The 15,784-nt window shown below is 29.5% G+C and overlaps 1 protein-coding gene across 2 annotated transcripts; it reads right to left on the minus strand.

The window, feature by feature from the left end:
- Positions 1–2,857: 2,857 nt before the first annotated feature.
- LOC103576911 (homeobox protein slou) lies at positions 2,858–6,411 on the minus strand. 2 transcript variants are annotated; one of them, XR_549387.2, is made up of 4 exons: positions 6,326–6,411; positions 5,394–5,733; positions 4,286–4,615; positions 2,858–2,976 (listed from the first exon to the last, which is right to left on the minus strand). XR_549387.2 is itself a non-coding variant. In XM_008557362.2 (3 exons), the coding sequence occupies exons 1-3, from the start codon at positions 6,393–6,395 to the stop codon at positions 4,348–4,350; spliced, it is 678 nt and encodes a 225-aa protein (XP_008555584.1). In that variant the 5' UTR covers positions 6,396–6,411; the 3' UTR covers positions 4,094–4,347. The 2 variants fall into 2 exon arrangements, 1 of the variants encoding a protein (XP_008555584.1); XM_008557362.2 differs by lacking the exon at positions 2,858–2,976 and having other exon boundaries at positions 4,094–4,615.
- Positions 6,412–15,784: the final 9,373 nt, after the last annotated feature.

Consider the following 15,784-nt stretch of genomic DNA (forward strand, 5'->3'; position numbering starts at 1 on the left):
TACTTTTTGTTATATTTAAATAGTCTAAAAATATATATGGAAATATTTAATTGTAAATACGTTTATAAAAATATTGCAAGTAATATTTGAAATATTTTAAGGGATTTTAAATATTTGAGAAGTAGTTCAAAAATATGATACTGGAGACAGCCGAGGTCTAATAATTTTTTATTTTTTTCAAAATGGTAAATTGTAAAAAAAAACATTTGAAAAAATTGCGCTTAGAGTTTTTTAAATTTTCGGCATGCGTATGTTTTTAGTTAATTTTTTCTTGTAATTGATTTGTTGAAAAAAAATCGGAAAATTGATAATTGTCTGCTACTTTCAACATCACGTTCTAATACTATGAGTGTAAATGTAGCGGACAATTGTAAATTTTAAAAAATTTGAAATAAGTAAATTAAATGTAAATCGATTAAATTTTAAAAAAGGCGCATTTATAGAATTTAAAAATCAGTAAGTGCATTTTTTTTATTTTTATATTATATATCATCTGATACATTCACACTCATCTGATACTCTGTTTGTAAAAAATGATTTATTTATAAAGAACATATGAGTGTGAATGTAACTGACGGCAATTTTAAAAATTTTTGAATAATTAAATAAAATATGTACCCAAGTAGCACAGAGGCAACTTTAAGATATCATTGGGTGTCTTTTAAAAGGGCACCAAATTTTTTTGTTCCCTCAAAGACGTTTTTTTTTTATAAATAAGACATAGATGTGCGTCTTAGGAGTCATAGGAGATTTGTCTTCTTTTTTCCGCCTAAAAAAATTTATTTCAATTGAAGAATCATTTAGATGTCATATTTGACAATTATTTGTAACTCACTTTTTGTTGTCACTCGTGTCAAGTCTTTTAAACAGAAATTCTTTCGGTGACATAAATTTCTAATTGTTTTGTCAACATTTTGGTACCTTATCGATGTCAAAAAACCTTATGGATGTCAACATTCACACTCATAGATAATTTAGAAATAAATATTTATTGCAGCTTTTTTATCAATAAAAAAAAGTTTCATTTGAAATACTGTTGAACTTGATTTTCCAATCGATACTTGAATTCATTAATAGTTAATAATAATATATATGTATGAAAATTTATTAACTACAAATAAAATTTTATCAATATAAATATTTACATGATAAAGTCTTAAAATATATTGTATGTATACTGTTACATAAATTAAAAAATAAAATGACAATTAAAAATAATTATATGACGTAAGTCTTGAGTTCTGAATAAAAGTTTATGTCTATTATTTAAAAACTAATTAATTATAATTTCAAATTACTTTGGCAGTCATTTTTTTTAAGAGCTTACGTCAAGCAATTTTAAAATAATTAACATATTAATATCTAAGTAAAGTTATTTTATGTAAATTTTTTTATTGACCTAAAAATACTTTACCCGGTTCAAAAAAAAATATATATAATATATTCTATGTACGTAAGTTATTATTTTATTTTTTTCAAATTAATGACTATAAAATCTATCTGTAATAATTTAAACAAAGAGATTATTTTACATTTTTTTAAATTACAGGTCTTTTATTTCATGCATTTAAATGTGAAACCAACTATTATATATTATAATAAGTATTACATTATGTATATACAGTATGTATAATATGAGAGAGTATAAAGAATCGGTGAAGAAGAAGAAGAAAAAAAGACTCGTATAAAGAAGTAGTGGTATCAGTAATAGTCAGACTCTGGTTAAATTTAAAAAAACCGTGATATACAGATATTATATAAGAGTGGAGGGATGGTACGGATATTCAGGCAGCATTCACAGCATCAAGTCTCCGATGAAAAGGCGTTCCGGTATCTGAATATATTCCAATTAAAAAGTCGGAGCTTCGTTACACTCGACCCTTTGCTTCGGTTTCTACCTTTCCTTTATTTTTCCCCCGTTTTCAAAACGATGTGCATACGTCTCTGGTACATTGATGATATATATCTATATAGATATGAAATATAAATATAAAATATAGTAAGTTCTGAGTTTCCTGTAGCTTCCCCTTAACTTCTGGCTCTTTACATTTTTTCTCTCCTTTCTTTAGCCTCCGGCGAGATGGTATGACTTAACAGCTACCGCAATCGTCATCGTCATGTCGTCAACTTACTACTGTTTTTCTCCAGCAATTAGTCACAGTTTTTTTTTTTACAAAAAATTTAACAAAATACTTTTTACCTCAATAAATTATATTACTCATTCGTTTAAAACCATTCTCTGAACTCAATAGACGAAAATAATTTATTTTAAATAAATTTATTAAATGAGTAATTAATTAAAGGCATTATATTACACTGTAAAAAATTTGCGGAGTGAACGTGGAGTAAAACCAGACCAAATTCGGACAACTCACTCTGATGGGGAGTTTATTTTAATATTAAAACTCCGGAACTCCGAGTGATTTTTTCCAGAGTATTATTTCGTTAATTAAAAATAATAAAAATAAATTTATCAAGTAAGAAACGCACAGCCAAAAATTTTTAGGTAAGGCAAAAAGATAGTAGCGCGTGCCCAAGTACAAGCTCTTATCTCATACAATATATATAGAGCCTTAAAACCCTGCAACAGTGCACAATACACGTACACATATACAGACACGTGACACACGTCTCTTGACACTCGTCTTACCATATAAGACCCCCCTGGGTGCAAATATCGTCGCGTATATTTATTTAAACTTGTTTTATATGCATATCCTGATGGGACACTACAATTATTATTATTGTTATTATTATTATTATTATTATTATTATTATTATTATTATTATTATTATTATTATTATTATTATTATTATTATTATTATTATTATTATACTTACACAAGCATATATACTAACCGTAAGACAAGTAAAGGGAATGTTAAATTTAAGAGAGTGAAGAAAAATAATGAAAATCAGCGTGAGATCGTGCACGTACGTAAATTATCAAAGGCAGACAAATTAGCAAGTGAAGTACTGAAAAAAAAAGAAAATATTAAAATTCAAATTCAAATTGTAAAGAATTAATTAACGCTTTTGTTTTTAATTTAACATAAGAATTAATTAACGATATGGAATACGGCGAGTCAACAAGACCCCAGTACATGTATCATTAGATCAAGTGGTGTAATTTTCATATTACTTTGTGTTTTAAGTTCCATATGAGTATGAGATGAGGAATAATTAAAAGAATTTACGGTATCAGCATATCGATATGACCATCATTCAATTAATACTCTATTTTAAATTATACTGTTGTTAGCCGCGTGCCATTCAAGTGGACACTTATCTTGTATCGGTTTCGCCCAATTACCTTCTGCTTCAATTAGCCCAATGGCGCGTGTCATGTTCTATTTTTATACAATTACATTTAAGGGTATTCTCAGACAGTACCCCCCCCCCCCCGCCACTTTTTTGAAATATTCAATCTCGACTGTCATAATCGTATAAAAATTATATTAATTTCATCAAGATGTAGATTTAAAAACAAAATTACATAGTTGTCATCAATTAGGAGTCAAACGAAATTTGGTAAATAAATTTAATTAAAGCCACTAGACCGTGCCCCCACTTTTTTTTAAATATTCGATGACTCAATAGTAATTACTGTATTAAAATTTTGATAGTTAATTTTAAAAAAAGGTAAAGCATTAATTGAAAAAAGGGCAACGCAGTTTAACTTCTAATTGATGTCAACTGAGTAATTTTTTTAAAAATCTATACCTTAGTGGAATTTTCCTTTTTTTCATTTAATGCTTTAATTTTTTTTTATATTTATTAATAAAATTTAATACTACCGTTATGACAGCCGGAAGTCATTGAATATTTTTAAAAAGTGCGGGGTATTGAATGCCCTTAGGTACCCACTATTTCTACACCTTATAAATGAATTTAAATAAATTACACAATAATTTTTTTAATTGTTTGTTTTTAATAATAGTCCAATAATTTAAATTATTTATTTTATCTACAATTATATTTATTTTAAGCTATAAATAAAAGAAGCTTTGATAGTTGTCTTTAACACTAGTAGAGATTGTTATTTTTTTTTTATATTAAATTGCACAATTAAAATTACTTAGTGCATCACAATACTAATAATAATTAAATTTTTTTATTATTTCAAGTCTTAGATATTTTTTTGGATTTTAAAAATAAAGTTTTTAAATAAAATTGCACAAACACACCACATGGTATGTATTTAAATAATAATAATAATTATGATGATGATAAATAATATTATATTAATAGATCTAATAATTGTATTAATTAATATGATAATTACATATTTACAGAAAGTTGTGATTGTTAATTCCATGATTGATAGTCAATGGAAGTCGATGGATGTTAAAGTGGACATCCGTGTACGTATGTGACGTTGCGAAAAAGTGCGGCGGCGGTGGACAAAAAGGCTGCGGTTGACGCTGAAGAAGGTGCTGGTGGTGGAGGAGGTGGCTGTGGATGTGGTGAATTTCCGGTTTGTGAGTACGGCGGACAATAAGCGTCAATGCTACCATGATGGAGTCCAACTCCGCGTACGAGAAGTTCTTTTTCTACCGTCGCTTGGTGCCGTAATTGCTCAAGTCTTAGTTGATTTTGGCGCTTCCACTTTGTTCTGTAATTACACAGTTAATTTATTATTTAATTAATTTAATCAAAGGGAAAATAGTCAAACTAGAATAGGAAAAGAAGGCAGTACGAAGTAGGATAAAAATAAATTGTAGTAACCGCAAGGTGAATCAATAGAAAGGTAACTAAATAATTATTTATTTAAAATTTAGTATACTGTAAAAAGTTGATAATGAATTCGAAGATATTGTGAATTTTAGTTCACTACATCACTTGGAGTTTAGAAGTTTTTTAAAAAAAGTTACTCTGCATACGGTGTAAATAGCGAGTTTCTTTTTTCAGCCGGATTATTTTGGAGTGATCTGCATTTCATTTGAATCCGTATTCACTCTGATTCGGAGTTTTAATAATTAAATAAACTCCTTTTAGAAGTGAATTTTACTCCAAGGGGATTAAATAAATACACAGGCAATCGGTTCGCATTCACTCCGAATTCGTTCTGGATTTAATCCGCCTTTACTCCGAAAATATTTTACAGTATATTTTTACGTACGAATTTTTTTTTACTCAATCATTGTTTTTTTCAATTAACTAAAATAATATTTTATCAAAAGAAAATTGATACTTATTTTCCCAGCTTCAAATAAACCAACAAATACTTTAACTTGAGTTGAGCAAATTTTTTTGTTTAAAAAAAATTTTTCATACAAAAATGTTTATTCTTAATAACTATTTCAAAAAAATTAATTTCTTTAAGTAGAATATGTTTTTCAGTAAAAATATTATTTTCCCTCGGTGTTAAATATAAAAAATTAAAAACAAACCTTCTATTTTGATACCATGTTTTAACTTGAGTTTCAGACAACGACAAAGCATCAGCTACATCACTACGATCAGCAACACTCAGATACTTCTGACAGCGAAATTTACGTTCAAGATAAGCCAATTGTGCGTGAGTGAATGCCGTACGTCTTCTACGAGGTTTTCGTCCTGATTGAGTGCCACCCGACGTAGGTCCGCCGCAAGATTTTATTGAGTTAACTGGCGGATCCGGCGACGGTGATAGCAATGGATTCGGACTGCTCAGTCTTGTGCAGGGGCTGCTTCCAGGATCTATCGTATCTTCGGAGTCTGAGTGAAGCGCCGAGTCGTCTTCTGAATCATCTAATTTTTTAATTGTATTTATCGTCTCTTTAAATCAACTACTCCACTAAATTATATAAAATAATTTATATAAAAAAAAAGAAGTGATTTTACTCGTTAAGTTAAAGATTATGATAACGAGATTTAAAATAAGAATCGATCACAGCGGGAGATAAATTGTCGTATATATAAATTAGAGAAATCGAGTGGCTAACGAGTCCTAACGAATCTGTCCTTACCTCAGGCCATCTGTATATACAATTCATCCTAAATTATTCTTACTATTATACTATTATTATAGCATTCGATGGGTCTTATAACCCCCGTAAATTTGTAAATCCCCTATCCTATTCACAATACAAATCCTCGATTCTTTTTACGGCAATTAAATAATGCCACTGCGCTCCAGGGGCCCCGTCATAACGAGCTTCCCTGTGCAGAGACACGCGGCATTTATTATTTTTTTATTTACCTCGATGTCTATGAATAATAACAAATACTTGATTTATTGACTTGTCATCGTGTATTCCCTGACTTTTACCGCTTATTTATAAAACAAGATGGCGATTATTTTTTAAAATAATTGAAGTCCATTTAAAATTAAAAAACTCACCTTGGACACGTTCTGCAAGTACGTCACCCAAAAGATCTCTTATAAGAAATGATTTATGTTCTTGCATCATTTTTTAAAATTTAAAACCACTCACCAACAATAGAACGTTTTTTTTTTTTTTTAAATAAATAATTAATTAACTGCTAATTGTTGATAGAAATAAAAATAATCACAACTTTTTTGAAGATTTAAATTTTATGAAAATTAAGTGAATGCACATTTGATACTATCGTCAGCTCGTAAAATAAATTAATGAGACTTAAAACATGTTTAACTGTAAACGCGCGACGTACGTGTGCGGCTGATGTCTGCAACCCCTTATGACCATCAGACTATTCTCCAACGTTCTGATATGTACCTTGAATTGAACTAGACCCCAAGGTGAGGGAGTATAGTAAAACTGTGGTCGTAGAAGTGGTAGAAGTAAACTTATATATTTTTTCACTTTATTTTTCCTCAAAGTTACCCCTCAAATTAATCCGCCCGTTTATTTTGAACGGCGTTCCTAATGCCCGCGCGATTTCGCAGCCATTTTGGGGGTGGAAGATCGCTACACCCTGCTGCAGAAACCGCGATTTGCGATTCGCGCGTTTTGCCACCGCGGTGGGGTTAAAATAGGGGATGAGAATGTTGTGGATTGGTCGAGTGTTTGGTAGGTGGCTGGTGATTGGTCTTCTGACTATCTCGAGGTCATGTACACATATACAGAACGAGTGCATGAACAAGTTGCCGAGTTACCCAGAGCCAAGTTTGTGTTAAATTTGTGGTAGGGTAAAAAAAAATGCTGTGTTATTGAGGTGTGCTATGAGATTTATATCTCCGCGATTAATCACGAGTTAGAAAAGATTTTTTTTTACTTTTATTCTTTGACTTTTATAATCTCTCGGCTTTTTATTTAAAGCAATTCATGCAAAATTTTTTTTTTTTTTTTTTAATGAAAAATTTTATTTATATTTTTATCATAATTTCTAACAAAGCTTAAAGCTTAAAAATAAATTTGATAATTATTTGTTAATAAAATATATTTAGCAATTTTACAATAAAATTTAAAATTATGAAATAAATAAATTGTTTATATATTTATATAGTTAAACATTTATAACAGGGTTGGTGTGAAAACACTTGTTAGTAGTTTGCAAGCTCTCGGTCAACGAGGGTTGGTTTGTAATCGTAAATATGCATGATACCCTGCTCTCTTTCACCCTTCCATCATCTTTAATCCCCTCATTCACCTCGTCTATTTTCTGTTCATCCTCATTCCTTTACACATACATACTTATATAAATATACATGTATACAATACACCTGCATAAATATATGTGTGGGTTACCCTGTTAGTCTATTCACCGCGTACTTATCTTTTATGCGCAAGTCTCCACAGGTATTCTGACTCGGTCTGGTATCAGCCCAAGCGCACATTCAACTTTATAGAATATACTCATAAAATATAAAATATATTTATATAAATATATGTATATATATATTTGTACACTCATCTAAAAAATATTTCGAATGAATACAGAAAATCTACATCGTCATTTTTTAACGATTCAAAATAAATTTACTTGCCTTTTAAAATATAACTTTTAATTAATTGAAGCATTAATTCTCAGTAACTATTAATTTTAATTATAATTATAATTATATTGTTAACATATATATCTCCACAGTAAAAAAATTTTTTGTTTTATGAATTGAAGACAAAAATTTTCATAGGACTGGAAAAAATTTCTCGAAGAAATTTTTTTTTCGTCTTAAAAATTTTTAATTTTTAATTCAAAATGTAAAAAATTTATTGCGACAAATAAAAATTTTTTGCGCCGAGAAATCTTTTTTTTCTATACATACATATATATATATATATATTTGATAAAATTAATTTAGTATATGAAACGTGTTGTGGCATTAAATAGAAAAAACAAGCGGGTGTGTGAGTGGCTACGTAATGTCATCACGTCATTACAGTTCACATCACAGCTCGGTTTTATCCTCTTGTCATATTTATACACATATATATGTATATTACACATGACAAACATTTATGCCGTAGGTAATATAATCAAGAGAGAAAGTAACACGGCATACAGTAGTGAAGATCAACTTGGGCATCAGACGTGCCTTTATGAATTCATTAAAAATTAACGTATACAGCAAATTAATTCAAGTGTACAGCAAAGCGGCCTTAGCTGTCTTTCTTTTAAAAACAAAACAGAACAAAAACCCCACTGAGAATGAGTAGCTGCTATAACTATAAAAAAAATTCAAATAAATATTTAAATATTCACGAATCTTGAATCCCCATGGTTTTAATTTACAGTTTCTCCGTTACGTCTGAACAAGTCGATGTCTTTTTTTTACTTTCACTGAATTTATGAATTTTAGTGATCAAAAGTGGGTATTTTTTGAAGCACTTGTAGAGCTTATAAAAAATATATATTTTTATTTATACAGCAATAAAATTATTGACCTGTGAATAAATAAAATATTTATAAATTTAAATGTAAATGTAAAAAAATATGTAATTACCTTAAGGGTATTTTATTTATCATAACAAGTGTTTAGTTTGTGTGTATAAATTTGTTAAAGTAAAGCAAAGACAAAATAATGCCAATAAGCGATATATAATAGAGAACAAGTGTGTATATGTGCAGTAACAATCGAGGGGAAAGAGATTTTATGTGACATCGCAATATGGCTCTCTATTCAACGAAAGATATATCGCAAATTGCCGATAATGATCTCCCAGGCAATTCCAACGAGTTCTCTCACTACACCACTCACTCTACTCCTTGTCACCCTACACATCAGCCTTATTTCCATTGATTTACCTTTACTTTAACTTGGGGGATTTACTCCGAGCAATTGATATATCTGTACAGACACACGATGATAAATTATGATATTTTGATTACAAGGTTTACTAATTTCTTATTCAATATTTTCCTCAGATCATAATTGCGCTATTTGTCTTGTTAAATTGTACATAAATTATCTTCTGCACATCCTTCATTCTTTCTGTAATTAAATGTGGGAATAAAATAATAAAAGACGTTAATTTATTATTTTATACTTATGTTGATAAAAGTAATTGAAGATTAAAACAACGCACTAAATACTACATAGAAAAAAAAGATTTCTTTACGCAAGAAAAATTTTTCATTTTGAAATTAAAGAAAAAAATTAATTAGGAGTAGAAAAATTTTTTCCCGCCCTAAGAAAATTTAAATAAAACCCAGGCTACTTCAAAATCACTCTGCTGGAAAAACAAACTCCCAATTTACTCCGTATGCGGAGTGATTTTTTTAAAAAACTCGGAGTGAATTTGACTTCAAATAAAATCTGTAATTTCTCCGAATCCACTGCCGATTTTTTCCAGTGCAGTGGTTTTGTAACAGAGAAATATTAAATAAAAAATAGTGCAATCTATAAAAAGTATTGTGTAGCACTGAAGTGTAAGGTGTGTGCATGTATGTATTATTAAAGTTCTTGGGTTTACTTGTTCAGAGACACCCTCGAAGAAAGATGATGATAGTTATGTGAAAAGAGTGCTTGAACACGGACGTTGGTCAGGCTCCCGCGGTTCCAATTACGGGCAAAAGTCATTCGCTTGTTTGTCCGATTCTTTTTTTTCCATAACTCCTCTTGAAAAAAAAAAAAATGATAAATAAAAATAAAATTTAAAAAAGGATATCACGTATTTTTTTTTTGTCGTGATCCGTTCATTTAAATTTCATACAAATCTGTCGATAATAGACTGACATGAGACGTAACAGTCAATCAACAAGTCATTGATTTGCTTGTAATTTATAATAAAACGACGGAGATAATAAAGTTAATCTATATCAGTGTACTTTAAATTACCTTACACTTCAATTAAATACGTAATTAATTTTTTAATTATTTTATTGTTTATAAAAATAAATTTACTTAACAATTTTATTTATGATCCTAGTTAGCAGACAATTTAAAATTTTTTTATTTTTTTTTCAACACATAAAATCAAAAAAAAAAAAAGTCCAAAAAAATGCACATGTAGAAAATTTAAAAGTCTACAAGTGCAATTTTTTAAAATATTTTTTTTTTCATAATTTATTGTTTTTTTAAAAATCCAAATATTAATAAACGTCGGCTAATTTCAGTATCATATTTTATTTCGCTATTGAATTTAATGTCCAGGACATTTATTTTTGTTTAGGTAACGGTATTTGGTCAGCGTATTCATAGAGAAAATATATGTGTATATATACATATATATGTATATATATAATAATTGAATAATCTATAGACTATAGAGAATAGATATACAGAATAAAACAGTGTTATAGTTGTTTACCACAAGCGACAGTTGATTTGACAAAGCCGCGAGTCCATTTATGCGAGTGAATATTACAGAGTAAAGTCGAGGGGTAGCTTGTTATCTGCTCATTGAAGTTAACCACGGGGCTAAGTGCGCTCTGCTCCGATGATAGGCGATGTGGGTAAGGATGGAGGATAGTAAAGGATGGTTAATGTTCAAGGAAGTCTGGGAGTGCTAGGATATGAAGGAGAGAGAGTGTTGAAGAGAGCTGTGGGAGGAAGATGAAAGAGGGTTGCGGGTTGAGGGTTGAGGGTAGAGGGTAGAGGGTTATTATAGAGCTCGAAGGCGGTCTACGGAGCCAGCCAATGACGGGCTGGATCGTTGCCGGGGTAACCGCGGGGCTTTCCGACGATCATTCGACCGAGATTGAAAAGTTAGCGCGTCGAGTGGCGGGTCGAGCTTTTCCCCTCGGTCTCTTTCTCTCTTTGCCTCTGTACTTCTGGCTTACTCGCTTACTCTCATTATAAGTTATCATATATATTATATGGCAAGTTGTGCGGTGAATGTGGTGAGTTGTTTGCCTTCAGGGCAGAAGGAGGACAGGTTTAATTTACAATTTCGTTCCCGATATGCTCCAGAAACATCACTGTTATTTTAACGATTATTTGTCCTCTATAAATTTTCTCTCGAACTTTTATTCCCATTATCTCCATTTGATTCCTGAAATACTTAATGATATTTTTATTATTTATAGAAATAAATTTTTAACTTTACAAGTTAAATTATTATTTATAAAAAAAATTTTATCAAGAGTTCTGGAGCAAATTAATATGAAAATAAACGTCACAAAAAAAGTTTGTTAGATAGAAATTAAAATCAGAGGCTGGTTGTGTAGTTATACGATGAGTATTGCCACTCTGATGTTTTTTGACACGTATCTAATTAATTTGCTGAATTGTTGCAGAGAACACGAGTTGAAATCCGCGCGAATTTACTTCACACACATAAATACATATATATGTAACTAACTAACTAACGAACAATATTTATAGATATGGATGCAAACTTTATCACGTTTTATGTATTTATATTTGTTGATGTAAGAAAAAATTAAATAAATTTAAAAAAACGACCGTAAATATGCTGAAATAATTTACATCCACCAGACGCTAGACAAATATGTTTTTTTTTTAATTTAATTTAATTTTTTTCTTTCTTATGTGACTTAATTACACGATAATTGGAGTGTTTATGGACATGAGGCTTGATGTTTGGAATAATTTATCTATGCTTCGTAATTACATTCACAAGTACTTTAATTATTTATTATAAAGTAAAAATTATTATTATTTTTATTATTGTTTACTTTGAACTATTTGTTGTCAATATAAATTTTAGTGTAGATGGTTTTTATTTTCGCAATGTAATTAAAAAGATAACACGAGCGACTGGATTCTTAATTTAAATTTTGTAATAAAAAGGGAGAATGAAAAAAGTAAAACAATGAGGAACACTGTTGGTTTGTTTTATTCCTTTGTTTCGGTTACTGATGTGATATACGATTGTTAGTCGATTGTTTCGTCTATTGTTTGTGGTAACTCTTTCGCAGATAACAAGACTTGGCCTCAATTAAGACGAGCTTAAGGGTTTAAAAGCCTGAAGCTGCAAAAGTTTAAAGTACATATTTTTATTTTATTGTTTGCTTTAACAAAACATTTTTACATACTTTGACATTTTATTTATTTCATCTGCGTCAAAAAATTTTAAAAGTCATAAGGAAAAATAAAGCTTAATTGATATATATATATATATATGTGTATGTGTGTGTGTGTGTGTGTACACGGAGAGAAAATTATGGTAACAGTTACAACATATTATGGGAATGGTTCCCATACTGCATGGTAACCGGTTTTTTTCAAATGTTGGTTATAGGAACGGCACCCATATATATTATGGTAATCGTTACCATAATATTATGCGAATGGTTACCATAATATTATGGTAACCAGTACTAGATACGCTTAGGAACCGTCACAATGTGGTTATAGGATTGGTTCCTATTTGCTTATGGGAACTATTCCTATGAGTATGGTAATCATTACCATGATTCTTTCACATGCGATGTGGGAACTGTTACCATAATAATAGGAATTGTTTCCATACTTATGGAAACTTTCCCAGAAAGTATGGGTCTATATCCCATAATTCCAAGTAATCATTACCATAACGGTATGGGATGATATTTCATAAGCGTACTAGGAACAGTTACTATAATTTTTTCTCCGTGTATTTCATTGTGAGTTAATTAAAGTTTATGAAGACCGTACTTGGTCTGAAAGATAACATTTTGTGCCATTTTATGATTATATTCAATTGAGAGATTTATCTTAATAAAATCAGCGTAAATTTCTTTTTTATATAAATATAAATATATACATACACTATCCGGATGCTAATTTCTTTCTGCAAATAAGAGTAATTTCAGTAGACTAACCTGATTAAACAACTGGATTCGATTGAATTAAACAGAATTAAATTTTTATATCTATTTAATTCAGATAAATTCTGTTAATTCTACGAATTGGAAACTTCGTAAATCATTTCTTAAATAAATGTCATATTAAACGCAGGCAAAAATAAAAAAAAAAAATTGGAGTTAATTTAAATTTCATACTAAAAAAATTTTTTTTTCGTGAAAACGATAAATCTATTCCAAACTTGTTACTCCATCTATTCACCCGGAAATTGCAGTTATAATTTACTTTTGACAGAAAATTTTTTTATCGACTATAGACATTATTTTCAAAAACATCCCCTAATAAAATATAACAAAATTTTACAAATTGCGCAATCAGATTGATATCTGGCAATTGAATAGAAATAAAAAATATCAAGCATTTCATTGTTGAATTTTATGAATTAAATTTCATATACTTATGCAATAATTAATAAATTATTATATTAATTTAGTAAAAATAATTTCATATCAATAAATATCATAATTAATGACAAAAATAAAATCCAAAATAGTGAAATAAAAAATTTGATTTTCAGATCTATCACTTCAAAAAGTGGTAAATTTAAAACTTCCATGGAACTCATTCGTTCTCATGAAATTAATATGAAAATTCATAAGAATCTCTTGGATTTTTCCTGACTGTTATTAATTAACATATTTTTGTTTTTTCTCCAGTAATTATATAATATAAATAAATATATAAAAACGTTAAATTGAACAAACAAATCCTGCGCAAGCGTAAGCTTTATGCTGCCTATTCTCCTGTTTTCCATGTGGGGTAGAAATTATGAAGGAAATCGAACGGAGCCTGCGTCCTTCGTCCTGTTACAATTCAACGATTTATACATACATACATACACATATAAATATATAGATTGTTTTGAAATACCTGCTGGACATTCATAGTATCCTATTAAGAAAATAAGTTCGTGCTTTGAAGCTCGAATTGAAATTAATTCAACTTTTTTTTCACTCCATTACGACTGAGCGAATAATTTAGTTTCCAAATGCTATTAAATCCATATATATAAATATATATGTATATATCCTTAAAAAAAAAATACATATATTATATAGTAGCTCGTATTCATGTATAAAAATATATACCTACTCATGTACAATAATTAAGTTGTTATTGTTTAGTTTTTCTTCAAACGAAATCGATTTGATAGAATCTAAAGCAAGCTCTTGTTTAAAATATGAGCTTTTATTATTGAAATAGATTTAATCTCTATCTAAGCACATATATATGTACATATATTTGTATTTGGCATTCCTGTAGAGCGAGCTTTTTAGATTTATGGCATCCTGGTGGAAGGAATACTTCTGGCGCCACGCGTTTGATGAGTGACATGACATTGACGAGTCTGTACTCGAAACTAAACTTTTATATTTTATTATACTCAATTTTTATTTTCATCAGTCGTTTTTTTTTTTACTATTATATTTTTTTAACAATTATCAATTGAAACATCTTCATCATCGTCCATGTAATCCTGATTCCGAGAATACTTTTCTAGAGACTTGATGATAAAAATGAAAGAAAGAAATACTGAGAAAAAAAACTTTACAAAACATCCCCTGGTCCTGGAATCCTGATGCAAGGAATATTATTAAAAGTAAATATTATCTAAGATTCTCTTCTTTGTCCAGCTAAAAAAAATCTAAGACACGTTTTTCTTATTCAATAGGTCGACTTTTTTTTCAAGACTCAACTCATTGATGAAATTTTAAAAGAAGAAAAATTTAACGTTCTTACGTAAGCTCGCGGCAGTTCAACGGCCAATGAAATCAGCTAGACGAATCCTGATGGACCAATAGAGACTAGGACATTGAGACAGGTCAGTTTTTTTTCCGAAGAATGCCGAGATAAAGTGGTTCTCCTCAAAACGCATACTTATCGCCCTCGAGTGGAACAGGCGGTTAGACAATCCAACAGTTAGAGAATCTTCTCATCCTCAGGATCATGTATACACATGATGACGTGACTTGCGCACATTATTAAGGACACGCTCAATATTATTCCTTACTTCCTGATACGATAACGTAACCGATGGTTTCAAGTCTCAATGAATTCCATTTATAACTTTATCTCAATTCATTCTATTCCATGCTGGAAAAAAGCTCAAAGAACTTTAGCGGAGCACTGAAAAGTAAATAGAGTAAGGATATGTTTGTCGGACATTGAAAATTACCAAATATCATGTTACTTTAGAGTATTTGAATGATGTTATACCCTTGGTGATCAGGTAAGTATGACATTGATAAGGTTTCGAGTCTTCTATGGGTCTCTGATGTCCTGGGAACGCTCAAAGATTTTCCACGTGTTGGTCCATCTATTTCATTGTCTAATAATCACGGAAAGTAATTCAATTCCTTTTTCCATTTGCTTCTTCATAATTCATTTCTCAGGATATTTTCATTCTGAAACATATTTATTGTGATTTACAACCGGCAGAATCTAGAGATTTCCAGTAGGAAATATCACAAAAGATATTTTAAAAAATATGTTATTTTTTATTATATTATTAATTAAATAAAGTAAGATATTTTTATCAACAAATAGATACTTATTATTTCCTGTTTACAAAGACGAGGAAGTTGTTGAAATAAATTTAAACCTAGATTCCTGTTCTCCGGAGGG

This window comes from Microplitis demolitor, chromosome 7 (assembly GCF_026212275.2).
Source record: "Microplitis demolitor isolate Queensland-Clemson2020A chromosome 7, iyMicDemo2.1a, whole genome shotgun sequence".
Lineage (NCBI taxonomy): Eukaryota > Metazoa > Arthropoda > Insecta > Hymenoptera > Braconidae > Microplitis > Microplitis demolitor.

Bases quoted from the DNA above. Each gene is read 5' to 3' on its own strand.
- LOC103576911 (XM_008557362.2), bottom strand. From the start codon at position 6,395: ATGATGCAAGAACATAAATCATTTCTTATAAGAGATCTTTTGGGTGAC. The intron at 5,734-6,325 runs GTGAGTTTTTTA...TTAAAAAATTAG, and splicing joins ACTTGCAGAACGTGTCCAAG to ATGATTCAGAAGACGACTCG. The intron at 4,616-5,393 runs GTTTGTTTTTAA...GTGTAATTACAG, and splicing joins ACATGGTATCAAAATAGAAG to AACAAAGTGGAAGCGCCAAA.